The sequence below is a fragment of the Cyclopterus lumpus genome, chromosome 9 (assembly GCF_009769545.1).
Source record: "Cyclopterus lumpus isolate fCycLum1 chromosome 9, fCycLum1.pri, whole genome shotgun sequence".
Taxonomy (NCBI): domain Eukaryota; kingdom Metazoa; phylum Chordata; class Actinopteri; order Perciformes; family Cyclopteridae; genus Cyclopterus; species Cyclopterus lumpus.
The window spans coordinates 1,735,001-1,750,000 of record NC_046974.1 but is presented as its reverse complement, the minus strand read 5'-3'; the positions used below and the strand labels follow the sequence as shown (position 1 = coordinate 1,750,000).

The 15,000-nt window shown below is 47.0% G+C and overlaps 1 protein-coding gene across 1 annotated transcript in view; it reads right to left on the bottom strand.

Moving 5' to 3' along the window:
• Window positions 1-15,000, bottom strand: part of prdm6 (PR domain containing 6) — a 77,124-nt gene that overhangs the window by 15,882 nt on the left and 46,242 nt on the right. The window contains exon 7 of the mRNA XM_034540716.1: window positions 8,093-8,489. Within this exon, the coding sequence (XP_034396607.1) occupies window positions 8,093-8,489 (397 nt within the window). The remainder of the gene's footprint in view (window positions 1-8,092; window positions 8,490-15,000) is intronic.

Sequence of the window (15,000 nt, the reverse complement as noted above, 5' to 3'; positions counted from 1 at the left end):
TGGCAAGGCGCCAGGGGTGGATGAGATCCGCCCTGAGATGCTGAAAGCGCTGGACATTGTTGGGCTGTCTTGGTTGACACGCCTTTTCAGTGTCGCATGGGGGTCGGGAACAGTGCCCATGGACTGGCAGACCGGGGTGGTGGTTCCCATCTTCAAGAAGGGGGACCGGAGAGTGTGCTCGAACTATCGTGGTATCACACTGCTCAGCCTCCCGGGAAAAGCTTATGCCAGGGTGCTGGAGAGGAGGCTCCAACCGCTTGTCGAACCTCAGATTTAGGACGAACAGTGCGGATTCCGTCCCGGTCGTGGAACAGTGGACCAGCTCTTTACCCTCGCAAGATTACTGGAGGGGTCCTGGGAGTTTGCCCAACCAGTTTACATGTGCTTTGTAGACCTGGAGAAGGCTTTCGACCGGGTCCCTCTGGGTTTATTTTGGGGGGTGCTGCGGGAGTATGGGGTGCCGGACCCGTTGGCACGGGCCATCCGGTCTCTGTACGCCTGCAGTAGGAGCTGTGTTCGTCTCCTCTGTAGTAAGTCAGACACGTTCCCGGTGGGTGTTGGCCTCCGCCAGGGCTGCCCTTTATCACCGGTCCTGTTCGTGACCTTCACGGACAGGATATCTAGGCGCAGCCAGGGGGCGGAGAGGATCCGGTTCGGGAGTCTCAGGATCGCCTCTCTGCTGTTTGCGGATGATGTGGTCCTGTTTGCCTCCTCGAACCGTGACCTCCAGCATTCACTGGGGCGTTTTGCAGCCGAGTGCGAAGCGGCAGGGATGAGAGTTAGCACCTCCAAATCTGAGGCCATGGTGCTCTGCCGGAAACCGGCGGATTGCTCCCTCCAGGTGGGGGCAAACTGCCTACCCCAAGCGAAGGAGTTCAAGTATCTCGGGGTCTTGTTCACGAGTGAGGGTAAGGTGGAGCGGGAGATCGACAGGCAGATCGGTGCGGCTGCAGCAGTAAAACAGGCGCTGTACCGGTCCGTCTTGGTGACGAACTCCTTGGTTGACACGCCTTTTCAGTGTCGCATGGGGGTCGGGAACAGTGCCCATGGACTGGCAGCCCATGGACTGGCAGATCTATGGTCACGAACTCTGGGTCGTGACCGAAAGAACGAGATCTCGGATACAAGCGGCCGAAATGAGCTTCCTCCGTAGGGTGGCCGGGCTCAGCCTTAGAGATAGGGTAAGGAGCTCGGACATCAGGGGGGAGCTTGGAGTCGAGTCGCTGCTCCTTTGTGTCCAAAGGAGTCAGCTGAGGTGGTTCTTCTAGTCAGGATGCCTCCTGGACGCCTCCCATTAGAGGTTTTCCGGGCACGTCCAACTGGTAGGAGGCCCCGGGGAAGACCGAGGACACGCTGGAGGGATTATATCTCCCGGCTGGCCTTGGAACGCCTCGGGATCCCCCAGAATGAGCTGGAAAGTGTTGCGGGTGAGAGGGAAGCCTGGGTCGGCCTGCTGAACCTGCTGCCACCGCGACCCGACCCCGGATAAGAGCTGATAATGGATGGATGGATGGATGGATGGACAACCAGAGGAGTCGCCCCCTGGTGGTCAGTAGAGAGGATGCAGCTTTAACACATGAAGCATAGACTTCTATACAACCAGAGGAGTCGCCCTCTGGTGGTCAGGAGAGAGAATGCAGCTTTAACACATGAAGCATAGACTTCTATACAACCAGAGGAGTCACCCCCTGGTGGTCAGTAGAGAGGATGCAGCTTTAACACATGAAGCATAGACTTCTATACAACCAGAGGAGTCTCCCCCTGGTGGTCAGTAGAGAGGATGCAGCTTTAACACATGAAGCATAGACTTCTATACAACCAGAGGAGTCGCCCCCTGGTGGTCAGTAGAGAGGATGCAGCTTTAACACATGAAGCATAGACTTCTATACAACCAGAGGAGTCACCCCCTGGTGGTCAGGAGAGAGAATGCAGCTTTAACACATGAAGCATAGACTTCTATACAACCAGAGGAGTCGCCCCCTGGTGGTCAGGAGCCATTATATTCTGCCGTATTGAAGATTAAAAAGAAGGCGGTCTGTATTATATTGAACTCAAACTCAAAGCAGTTGAATCTGAGCATATTGCTGCTGTTCATTACCTTCAAAGTCAACTAAAGTCATTTAACACTGTCTCAACAATACATACTCATCACATTTATATAAACATGCCAAAATGAATCATTTCATAACAACTGAAAGAACTATTCTCATTGTGTGTGCCATCCATCATGTTGTGATGGTAAACATGTGAATGGAGCTTTAAATATCTGAAGTAGATCTTCAGGGGCTCGAACTCACAGACTCATAATGAAGACAATAACATGTGAGTCCATAACTTACAGTTTATAGTAAATGGAGATAACTCATGTTAATTAGCAGGTTGGAGGCCGTCTGGAGTCCCAGAGGTCTAGGTGAGATCAACTGGTGTTCTGCAGGAACGTGGTTCCTTCAACGTTTCGCAGCTTTCCATTCGTTCATTTCTTTGAGAGCATAACCTTGAATCAGCATGGAGAGTCACATTTGGTTACTTTGAATAAGCCAAAATGTTTTTGTTCCTTCTTGAAGAGTGTTTCATTACGACGGAACCAAATAGTTTGCAGAACATTCTGGATCCACCTTGCAGCGCAGGTTATTGTATTTATGATGTTTTTACATTATTTCTGCACGCTTACAGATGAAGATCTGCCTCCACTAACAGGATGAGAGTCCCGGTTGCGTCGGATCGCTTTTGAGTCGAGTGATCAAAACATTTTTAATAACTCCAGAGAGTTGCCAAGTCAAGAACAGTCACAATTTGCTGAAAGATGGAATCCTGTTTTTACCTCATGAAGAACATTTTCACTGAGTGGGAGACATCAATCTGATTGGTTTGATTCACGTTGAGCACAAACAAGTCAAACTCTGATTGATTAGGAGACTAAGTTTTTAGGATACACTGAGCACCTATCTCCTCTTCTCTCTCTCCTTATGGATGAATCTACATCTCTCCATTGCACCTTATTAACTCTGCTTCCTCCCCAGAGTCGTTGTGACTTCACGTCTCATAGGGTCCATTGGACCTGGAGGTGTCTGATGCCTGGTGAACTGGCCTCCCGCGTTGGCCCTGCTGATGCCCCGCCCCCTCCTCTCTACCTCCTTCTGTTTCATGGATTGGAGTTCCATTCATACATTGTCATATTCATGAAATGTGTTTATGTAACTCTGTAACTCTGTTCATTCTGTACACATGACATCTATTCTTCTGTCCATCCGGGGAGAGGGATCCTCCTCTGTTGCTCTCCTGAAGGTTTCTTCACTTTTTTCCCTGTGAAAGGTTATTTTTGGGGACTTTTTCCTGATTCGATGTGAGGTTTATGACCTACAGAGTTATTAAAAAGCTATTTTCCCATTGGGCTCCTGAGTCGTTATCTCCTTCCAATAAGCCAAACGTTTCATGTTAAGAATATTCTACTTAGCAGTTATCTCTGCTTTGTTCCATAGTTTTGTCATTGCTGTATTTATTGTACACTACAGTCGTGGCCTAGAGGCAAAACGCATCTCATTATGAATCAATGCATAACTGCTGCTTATTATTCTGTATGCTGTCACATCGTGACCTGTTGACTTATTGTAGATAATGTGGATAAGAGCTGAAGCTACACTCTTGCTCTGTCAATTACCTGGTTCCCCAGAGATGAAGTTAAACATGCTCCATTACTCATGTGAGATTACTGAGCATGGAGAACCTGGAGAACCTGGAGAACCCCGAACCGAGGCCAGTTCCCGACGAGGCTTTGCTAGATGGTAAAAACAAATGACAAAATGAACATTTAATTCCAGCGTGTGATGATACACACTTCCAATCAGCTGTAAACGTTCTGGCGTTGGGAATACAAAGTGTGATTATGTCCATATAAACAATCACGTTTCATTCATAAACAACACGAGCCACCAGAATGAGGTCTGGGTTCAGAACGCTGGAGATCAAACGGACCCCGTTTCAGTAAAAGCACTAATGATAAACACATCAATCATTAAAGCACTGGTTATTAATTTGGTACATTGTTTTTCAGAACATGTCAAAGTCCATTTAGGTTTGTTCCTGATTCATCGTCATTGGGGAACTTTGACGCCGTCTTACTGACGATCCGTTTGGTTTCAGAAGACGGAAAAAGTTAATTGAGAATATGTGTGTGTGTTTTATTCAAGTTCCCACCAAGTAAACATTGATAAATATGCAAGACGGGAGAGAAATGTTCAGAGAAGACGAGCCAGCTTCCTTTGAACACGGACAGGAAGTACTTCAATGACCAATAAAACCACATTCAAGGTCCTGTAGAACCTCTTCAATGACCATTATAACCACATTCAAGGGCCTGTAGAACCTCTTCAATGACCATTATAACCACATTAAAGAGCCTGTAGAACCTCTTCAATGACCATTGTAACCACATTCAAAGGCCTGTAGAACCTCTTCAATGACCATTGTAACCACATTCAAGGGCCTGTAGAACCTCTTCAATGACCATTATAACCACATTAAAGAGCCTGTAGAACCTCTTCAATGACCATTGTAACCACATTCAAGGGCCTGTAGAACCTCTTCAATGACCATTATAACCACATTCAAGGGCCTGTAGAACCTCTTCAATGACCATTATAACCACATTCAAGGTCCTGTAGAACCTCTTCAATGACCATTATAACCACATTAAAGGGCCTGTAGAACCTCTTCAATGACCATTATAACCACATTCAAGGGCCTGTAGAACCTCTTCAATGACCATTATAACCACATTAAAGAGCCTGTAGAACATCTTCAATTACTGACTCAATGTCAGTAGACCTCATAGACCACTGTAACCACCTTTAGGACGTAAAGAAGTTACTCAATGACTACTAGAACCACCTACAGGACTCCAAGAACCCCCTACGACTATCTACTCCCAACGCGGTTTGAGTCCACGCTGTGCTGCGATGGGCCTACTGGTCCCACCCCAGACCACATGGGTGTGAGGCGCAGTGGGGCCTTGGAGCTCCGGGACTCGGGCCAGTTTGGCTTGTTCAGCTGAATTCTATCTGCTCCTCCATCCCATAAAACCTTCCTATTGACGGGCGGCTCCACATCGACCCCCCTCCCCCTCCCCCACGTCCAGCCCACATTTTTCTTCCCTATGAGTATTAGTTTATTGAATAAGTGGCATCTGTTTTCCTGGCCCCGTCACCGTAAGGCGAGGTATTTCTCACTGACGCACAGCGTTGATTTATATGCCGCTCCGACTCTCCCCCGCAAAAATGAAGCTAAGCAAAAAATGTCCAATAACCCCCCCCCCCCCCCCCCCCCCCCCCCCCCCCCCCCCCGATACACAAACACAAACACACACATCAGCTCCTCTTCCTCCCTCCATGCTGTTTATAATTAAGTCGGCAGATGTTATACACACTCAGACACTTTTACACTCTCTTCACTCTTATCCACAAACTCCCACTTCCTGTCACACAGCGGTGCGACGATGAGGGTGAAACATTATAAACTGAACGTCGGCTCCTGGAGAGCTGCAGTGGAAGGCTGTGTCACGTCCACCATGACACCAGAGCTCCTCTTCTTCTTCACAGGTCAATGTACTCGGCTTATCTTCTGTTTGGTGACGCTCCAGGTTATCTTCTGTTTCCATGGAGGGTCAAATATGATTATGTTTTCTTTCAAGTTACAGAAAAACACTCTCGTAAGGAGTCTTGAGGTTAAACGACTACCTGAGTAAATAAATGCTCCGGGCCGCATGGCGATGTGCATCTGCTGTATGAATGGGTGAATGTGTGTGTGTGTGAATGTGTGTGTGTGGAAACGCGCGTGTGTGTGAACGTGTGAATGTGTGAATGTGTGAATGTGTGTGTGTGAATGTGTGTGTATGTGAACGTGTGTGTGTGTGAACGTGTGAATGTGTGTGTGTGGAAACGCGTGTGTGTGTGAACGTGTGAATGTGTGTGTGTGAACGTGTGTGTGTGTGAACGTGTGAGTGTGTGAATGTGAGTGTGTGAATGTGTGTGTGTGAACGTGTGTGTGTGTGAACGTGTGAGTGTGTGTGAACGTGTAAACGCGCGCGTGTGTGTGTGAATGTGTGTGTGTGAACGTGTGTGTGTGTGAACGTGTGTGTGTGAACGTGTGTGTGTGTGAACGTGTGTGTGTGTGAACGTGTGAATGTGTGTGTAAACGTGCGTGTGTGTGAACGTGTGTGTGTGAACGTGTGTGTGTGAACGTGTGTGTGTGTGAACGTGTGTGTGTGTGAATGAGTGTGTGTGTAAACGTGTGTGTGTCTGAACGTGTGTGTGTGTGAACATGTAAATGTGTGTGTAAACGCGCGCGTGTGTGTGTGAATGTGTGTGTGTGAACGTGTGTGTGTGTGTTTGTATGGCCATCGAAGTGAGGACCATCGAGGGTTTTTAACCTTTGGAGTGAGGACCAAAATGCGTGTGTGTGTGAACGTGTGAGTGTGTGTGAACGTGTGAATGTGTGTGTAAACGTGCGCGTGTGTGTGAACGTGTGTGTGTGAACGTGTAAACGTGTGTGTGTGTGAACGTGTGTGTGTGTGTGAACGTGTGTGTGTGAACGTGCGTGTGTGTGTGAACGTGTGAATGTGTGTGTGAACGTGTGAATGTGTGAATGTGTGTGTGAATGTGTATGTGAATGTGTGAATGTGTGTGTGAACATGTGAGTGTGTGTGAACGTGTGAATGTGTGTGTAAACGTGCGCGTGTGTGTGAACGTGTGTGTGTGAACGTGTGTGTGTGAACGTGTGTGTGTGTGAACGTGTGTGTGTGTGAATGAGTGTGTGTGTAAACGTGTGTGTGTCTGAACGTGTGTGTGTGTCAACATGTAAATGTGTGTGTAAACGCGCGCGTGTGTGTGTGAATGTGCGTGTGTGAACGTGTGTGTGTGTGTTTGTATGGCCATCGAAGTGAGGACCATCGAGGGTTTTTAACCTTTGGAGTGAGGACCAAAATGCGTGTGTGTGTGAACGTGTGAGTGTGTGTGAACGTGTGAATGTGTGTGTAAACGTGCGCGTGTGTGTGAACGTGTGTGTGTGAACGTGTAAACGTGTGTGTGTGTGTGTGTGAACGTGTGTGTGTGGACGTGCGTGTGTGTGTGAACGTGTGAATGTGTGTGTGAACGTGTGAATGTGTGAATGTGTGTGTGAATGTGTATGTGAATGTGTGAATGTGTGTGTGAACATGTGAGTGTGTGTGAACGTGTGTGTGTGAACGTGTGTGTGTGAACGTGTAAACGTGTGTGTGTGTGTGAACGTGTGTGTGTGTGTGAACGTGTGTGTGTGAACGTGCGTGTGTGTGTGAACGTGTGAATGTGTGTGTGAACGTGTGAATGTGTGAATGTGTGTGTGAATGTGTGTGTGAATGTGTGTGTGAATGTGTGTGTGAATGTGTGTGTGAATGTGTGTGTGAATGTGTGAATGTGTGTGTGAACGTGTGAGTGTGTGTGTGAACGTGTGAATGTGTGTGTGTGAACGTGTGAATGTGTGTGTGAACGACGGCGTGGAGCGTTAAAGCGCTTTGAGTGGTCGGGGGACACGAAAGTTCAACATCTCAAGAGCTGCGATGTCCATCAATCATCTCAAACCGCTCATCCCGTATGAGCCAATCACAGCTGACTTTGGGCCAATCACAGCTGACTTTGGGCCAATCACAGCTGACTGGCTGGAGGTAAACTCTGGACATGTGGCCAGACAGACAGACACTCACACACCGACGATAAACTAAAAGTCTTTTGACTGTGGGAGGAGGGCGGAGAACCCGGAGAACCGTGGGGAGAACATGCAAACTCCAACAGGAAGGGCCCTCACTGAAACACAGCCTCTTCAGCTGTTAAAAGCCGACCGGTAGTTTCTAGAAGGTATATATATATATATATATATATATATATATATATATATTTACTCTCCACCTCTCGAACCGTCACAGCCTCCTTCTTACCGAAACGCTTGTGGCGTGAACACGATGGATGGAAACGTCCTCTTTTGGGACTCCACCTCGTGTTAACCTTCACAAAGAGGTCACGACGATACTCGGGTCGACGGGGGTCATCGACGGTCCACGTCTTACCTGTCTGGGTTCTGCGGACAGACGTGCATCTGCAGCAGGATCCTCTGGGTGAAGGTCTTGAAGCACTGGCCGCACTTCCACAGGTGCCAGTCGCTGAAGTCGCTGCTGAGCTGGCTGGTGGAGGTCGGGCTCGCCAGGACCCGCTGGTTCTTGGAGCCCAGCTGGCCGTAGCTGACGTCCGACTGAACCCCGATGCCCACCTTGTCCAGGAGGGAGAAATTCCTGGGGCACGGGGAGTGGGGGAAGACCATGGAGCGCATGAGGGCGGCGGAGGGGGTGGACGAGGAGGAAGACGAAGAGGAGGAGGATGAGGAGGAGGAGGGTTTGCCGTTCTTGCTGAAGGACTGAAGGGACTCCTGCCGGCTCATCGCCTCCACGACTGTGGTCGGGACATTTACTGGAGACCAAGAAAAACAACAACACAAAACACAGAAACGATTCGGTTAAGCAGGTGTTTTTGAGAAGGATTTTCAGAATAAAAGTTCCCCGAAAGGAAGGAAAGACAACTGTGGGCTACGTCCAAGATGGTGACTATTAATAACACAATAAATATTGCCACTAGGAAGACTTCCAACCGGGGAGTTTCACATGGATGTAGAATGAAGAGTTGAGATGTTTACAAGCGTCCTCCTTCATGCTGACAGGACTCTAATGAGGTGCTTCTTTTTGTTCTTATCTGTGCGCTTCTTGAAAAAAAATAATTCAGATTGTTATTCTTTTGCTGTTGTGATGGAAACAGAGCGCCAGCCACGTCGTCCTAACTGAGGCCGCCTGCTAGCCCAGGGCGAGATGCAGCTCCTGGTTCCAGAGGATGGAATTATGGGTCTAGTTAGTCTGTTTGGAGTCTGTTCATTAGTCCTGTTACATACTCTTCCTCTCTCGGAGACCACAGAATGCTTCTCAAACTATGGCCGGGGGCCCAAACGGGGCCCTCTTTCTGGTGGGGTGACCACATGATGAGTGAGTTTGACTACTGCTACTAGTACTAGTACTACTGGGGCCACTTCTACTGCTACTAGTACTACTGGGGTCACTTCTACTGCTACTAGTACTAGTACTACTGGTGTCACTTCTACTGCTACTAGTACTACTGGGGCCACTTCTACTGCTACTAGTACTACTGGGGCCACTTCTACTACTACTAGTACTACTGGGGCCACTTCTACTGCTACTAGTACTACTGGGGCCACTTCTACTACTACTAGTACTACTGGGGCCACTTCTACTGCTACTAGTACTACTGGGGCCACTTCTACTACTACTAGTACTACTGGGGCCACTTCTACTGCTACTAGTACTACTGGGGCCACTTCTACTACTACTAGTACTACTGGGGCCACTTCTACTGCTACTAGTACTACTGGGGCCACTTCTACTACTACTAGTACTACTGGGGCCACTTCTACTGCTACTAGTACTACTGGGGCCACTTCTACTGCTACTAGTACTACTGGGGCCACTTCTACTGCTACTAGTACTACTGGTGTCACTTCTACTGCTACTAGTACTACTGGGGCCACTTCTACTGCTACTAGTACTACTGGGGCCACTTCTACTGCTACTAGTACTACTGGTGTCACTTCTACTACTACTAGTACTACTGGTGTCACTTCTACTGCTACTAGTACTACTGGGGCCACTTCTACTGCTACTAGTACTACTAGTACTACTGGTGTCACTTCTACTGCTACTAGTACTACTGGTGTCACTTCTACTACTACTAGTACTACTGGTGTCACTTCTACTGCTACTAGTACTACTGGGGCCACTTCTACTGCTACTAGTACTACTGGTGTCACTTCTACTACTACTAGTACTACTGGTGTCACTTCTACTGCTACTAGTACTAGTATTACTGGTGCCACTTTTACTGCTACTAGTACTAGTACTACTGGTGCAACTTCTACTGCTACTAGTACTACTGGTGTCACTTATACTGCTACTAGTACTACTGGGGCCACTTCTACTGCTACTAGTACTACTGGGGCCACTTCTACTGCTACTAGTACTACTGGTGTCACTTCTACTGCTACTAGTACTACTGGGGCCACTTCTACTGCTACTAGTACTACTGGGGCCACTTCTACTGCTACTAGTACTACTGGTGTCACTTCTACTGCTACTAGTACTACTGGGGCCACTTCTACTGCTACTAGTACTACTGGTGCCACTTCTACTGCTACTAGTACTACTGGTGTCACTTCTACTGCTACTAGTACTACTGGGGCCACTTCTACTACTACTAGTACTACTGGGGCCACTTCTACTACTACTAGTAATACTGGGGCCACTTCTACTGCTACTAGTACTACTGGTGTCACTTCTACTGCTACTAGTACTACTGGGGCCACTTCTACTACTACTAGTACTACTGGGGCCACTTCTACTGCTACTAGTACTACTGGGGTCACTTCTACTGCTACTAGTACTACTGGTGTCACTTCTACTGCTACTAGTACTACTGGGGCCACTTCTACTGCTACTAGTACTACTGGGGCCACTTCTACTGCTACTAGTACTACTGGTGTCACTTCTACTACTACTAGTACTACTGGGGCCACTTCTACTGCTACTAGTACTACTGGTGTCACTTCTACTGCTACTAGTACTACTGGGGCCACTTCTACTGCTACTAGTACTACTGGTGTCACTTCTACTGCTACTAGTACTACTGGGGCCACTTCTACTACTACTAGTACTACTGGGGCCACTTCTACTACTACTAGTAATACTGGGGCCACTTCTACTGCTACTAGTACTACTGGGGCCACTTCTACTACTACTAGTACTACTGGTGTCACTTCTACTGCTACTAGTACTACTGGTGTCACTTCTACTACTACTAGTACTACTGGTGTCACTTCTACTACTACTAGTACTACTGGGGCCACTTCTACTACTACTAGTACTACTGGGGCCACTTCTACTGCTACTAGTACTACTGGTGTCACTTCTACTACTACTAGTACTACTGGGGCCACTTCTACTGCTACTAGTACTACTGGGGCCACTTCTACTACTACTAGTACTACTGGGGCCACTTCTACTGCTACTAGTACTACTGGTGTCACTTCTACTGCTACTAGTACTACTGGTGTCACTTCTACTGCTACTAGTACTACTGGGGCCACTTCTACTGCTACTAGTACTACTGGTGTCACTTCTACTGCTACTAGTACTACTAGTACTACTGGGGCCACTTCTACTACTACTAGTACTACTGGGGCCACTTCTACTGCTACTAGTACTACTAGTACTACTGGTGTCACTTCTACTGCTACTAGTACTACTGGGGCCACTTCTACTGCTACTAGTACTACTAGTACTACTGGTGTCACTTCTACTACTACTAGTACTACTGGGGCCACTTCTACTGCTACTAGTACTACTGGTGTCACTTCTACTGCTACTAGTACTACTGGGGCCACTTCTACTGCTACTAGTACTACTAGTACTACTGGTGTCACTTCTACTACTACTAGTACTACTGGGGCCACTTCTACTGCTACTAGTACTACTAGTACTACTGGTGTCACTTCTACTGCTACTAGTACTACTGGTGTCACTTCTACTACTACTAGTACTACTGGGGCCACTTCTACTGCTACTAGTACTACTGGGGTCACTTCTACTGCTACTAGTACTATTGGTGTCACTTCTACTGCTACTAGTACTACTGGGGTCACTTCTACTGCTACTAGTACTACTGGGGCCACTTCTACTGCTACTAGTACTACTGGGGTCACTTCTACTGCTACTAGTACTACTGGGGCCACTTCTACTGCTACTAGTACTACTGGGGTCACTTCTACTACTACTAGTACTACTGGTGTCACTTCTACTGCTACTAGTACTACTGGGGTCACTTCTACTGCTACTAGTACTACTGGTGTCACTTCTACTGCTACTAGTACTACTGGGGTCACTTCTACTGCTACTAGTACTACTGGGGCCACTTCTACTGCTACTAGTACTACTAGTACTACTGGTGTCACTTCTACTGCTACTAGTACTACTGGTGTCACTTCTACTACTACTAGTACTACTGGGGCCACTTCTACTGCTACTAGTACTACTGGGGCCACTTCTACTGCTATTAGTACTACTGGTGTCACTTCTACTACTACTAGTACTACTGGTGTCACTTCTACTGCTACTAGTACTACTGGTGTCACTTCTACTGCTACTAGTACTACTGGTGTCACTTCTACTACTACTAGTACTACTGGGGCCACTTCTACTGCTACTAGTACTACTGGGGCCACTTCTACTGCTACTAGTACTACTGGGGTCACTTCTACTACTACTAGTACTACTGGGGCCACTTCTACTGCTACTAGTACTACTGGGGTCACTTCTACTACTACTAGTACTACTGGTGTCACTTCTACTGTTACTCATAATATCAGTACTACTTCTGCAGCACTGCTACTACTACAACAACATTAATAATAGCACAGTTATTACTACTAGTCCCATTACTACCATTTACCACCGTGTAACAGGGCGCTAGTTGGCGAGCTAAGTCCACCATGCTTTCATGCTACACCGAGAACAGAAAATGAGCGCAGCAGCTGGTGGCTGCTGGGTATAAACAGTCGGCGTGTCGCGCCCTGCCAACCACGCTAGATAATTAATCTCACTTGCGGTCTGCTGAACATGTAATTGATCGACTTCATCGGTGGTCTACGAGCAGAGTTCACCAACAGCTAACCTGGGTTCAACCGAAGTAACCAAACGTTGTACTTTTTGTCATTGTGCTGTCGCCCTTTGTGTCACGTATTCTCACATTTTCTTGTGTTTCATGTGCTCGTAACTTTATTTTGTCTCTTGAGGAACTTTGAGTCTGCTTTCTGAACTCTGGAGGCAGATGAAACGGATCGATGGGGACACAAAAGTGTTGCTGGTCAAGTGCAATGACATTAACTGGAACAACATATTATATTAAAGTGTGTACATCAGATTATGGGTGAACCAGCTGATGCCAGCTGTCCTCACTTGACCCGGAGTTCAGCCCGGGTTCTCTTTCTGTGGCCGCACCGACTGACAGACCTGGACTCCATAACCCTTCATTACGTTGGAAATGACATCAAGAGGGCTCGTCTTACTTTGTTTAACCGTGGATGGTTTCACTTGTTTTTTATTCCACATAACTGGTTTCTCTGAAAAGTGAATTATAATAAGGATATACTGTATTTGTCCCCTCGGGGGGAATTCATATTTTTGCCGTGATCAATGGTCAGAAAGTGGAACGCTGTGACTTCCTGACAGCAGACGCACAAGTCAAGTCTCATCTACTGAACGTCTTCCATGATCTTTGAGCCAGACATTAAACATGGTGGCAGATACCATTGTTTTGGGAATATTAACTATTTTAACAGATACAAGACATGATTCAGACTTGTATTTGGTGGATGTTCCCACAGTGTTACGAAGCCGGCAGAATGCTGTTGAACTTGGAAGTTGAATGTGTTTTACAGTCCAGAAAAACGACTCTGGATCCTCATTGAACTCTAATTGTCGGGTTTGTCTGTTTTTTCTTTGGGCCCTCTGAGTCTCTTCAGTGGTAAAACTGAAGAGGTGAGAACTGGGATCAGTTCAGATGGTCCAACAGTGATAAGAGAGACAAAGAGACAAAGAGACAGAGAGACAGAGAGACAAGGAGACAAAGAGACAGAGAGACAGAGAGACAAGGAGACAAAGAGACAGAGAGACAGAGAGACAAGGAGACAAAGAGACAGAGAGACAGAGAGACAGAGAGACAAGGAGACAAGGAGACAAAGAGACAGAAAGACAGAAAGACAGAGAGACAGAGAGACAAAGAGACAAAGAGACAGAAAGACAGAGAGACAAGGAGACAAAGAGACAGAGAGACAAGGAGACAAAGAGACAGAGAGACAGAGAGACAAGGAGACAAAGAGACAGAGAGACAAAGAGACAAAGAGACAAAGAGACAGAGAGACAGAGAGACAAAGAGACAAAGAGACACTGAGACAGAGAGACAAAGAGACAGAGATGCAGAGAGACAAAGAGACAGGAAGACAGAGAGACAGAGAGACAAAGAGACAGAGGGACAAAGAGACAGAGAGACAGAGAGACAAAGAGACAGAAAGACAGAGAGACAAAGAGACAGAAAGACAAAGAGACAGAAAGACAAAGAGACAGAGGGACAAAGAGACAGAGATGCAGAGAGACAAAGAGACAAAGAGACAGAAAGACAAAGAGACAGAAAGACAAAGAGACAGAGAGACAAGGAGACAAAGAGACAGAAGGACAGAGAGACTTCTAAAGGACCGATACTTTAGTATTTAGTTGTACTCATTTAGAACCGGTTCGTGTCCAGAACCGGGTTTCGGGGACCCACCTGGACCCGCTCTCTAACAGCCGGGTCGTCATAACCACCCTCCATCCCTCATCAGCTCACCTCTGTCATCGGGCCACCGGGCTCCATTGATCCCCTAATAACCTTATGAGGAGATAATTACACCGTCTGTGAGTTGCCCGGCGGCGTTATCGACGGCCGCGTTACGCGCCGCTCGCCAACGCTTCAATCTGCAACACACATCTCACAGAGCAGCTCAATACGGCTTGAACGGCGTCATCGGAATGGGACAATTATGCAGATGATGTTTGCAATGTTGCAGAGTTCGTGTTTTACTGTCTTCATGGAAAGGGGGCGTGTCCTCTCCGGGATACAAACTGAGCAGATTGAGAGGTTTGGAGAGCAACTTCTCTTATCTCTTTATATTTATATTTATATTTATATATATACGTCTCCTCTGTAATGTATGTATATATATATATATATATTTTTTTATATATATATATATATGTATATATATATACATATAAATATATATATATAAATACATATACATTGACGTGAATAGGTGTGGCTGGTAAGTGTC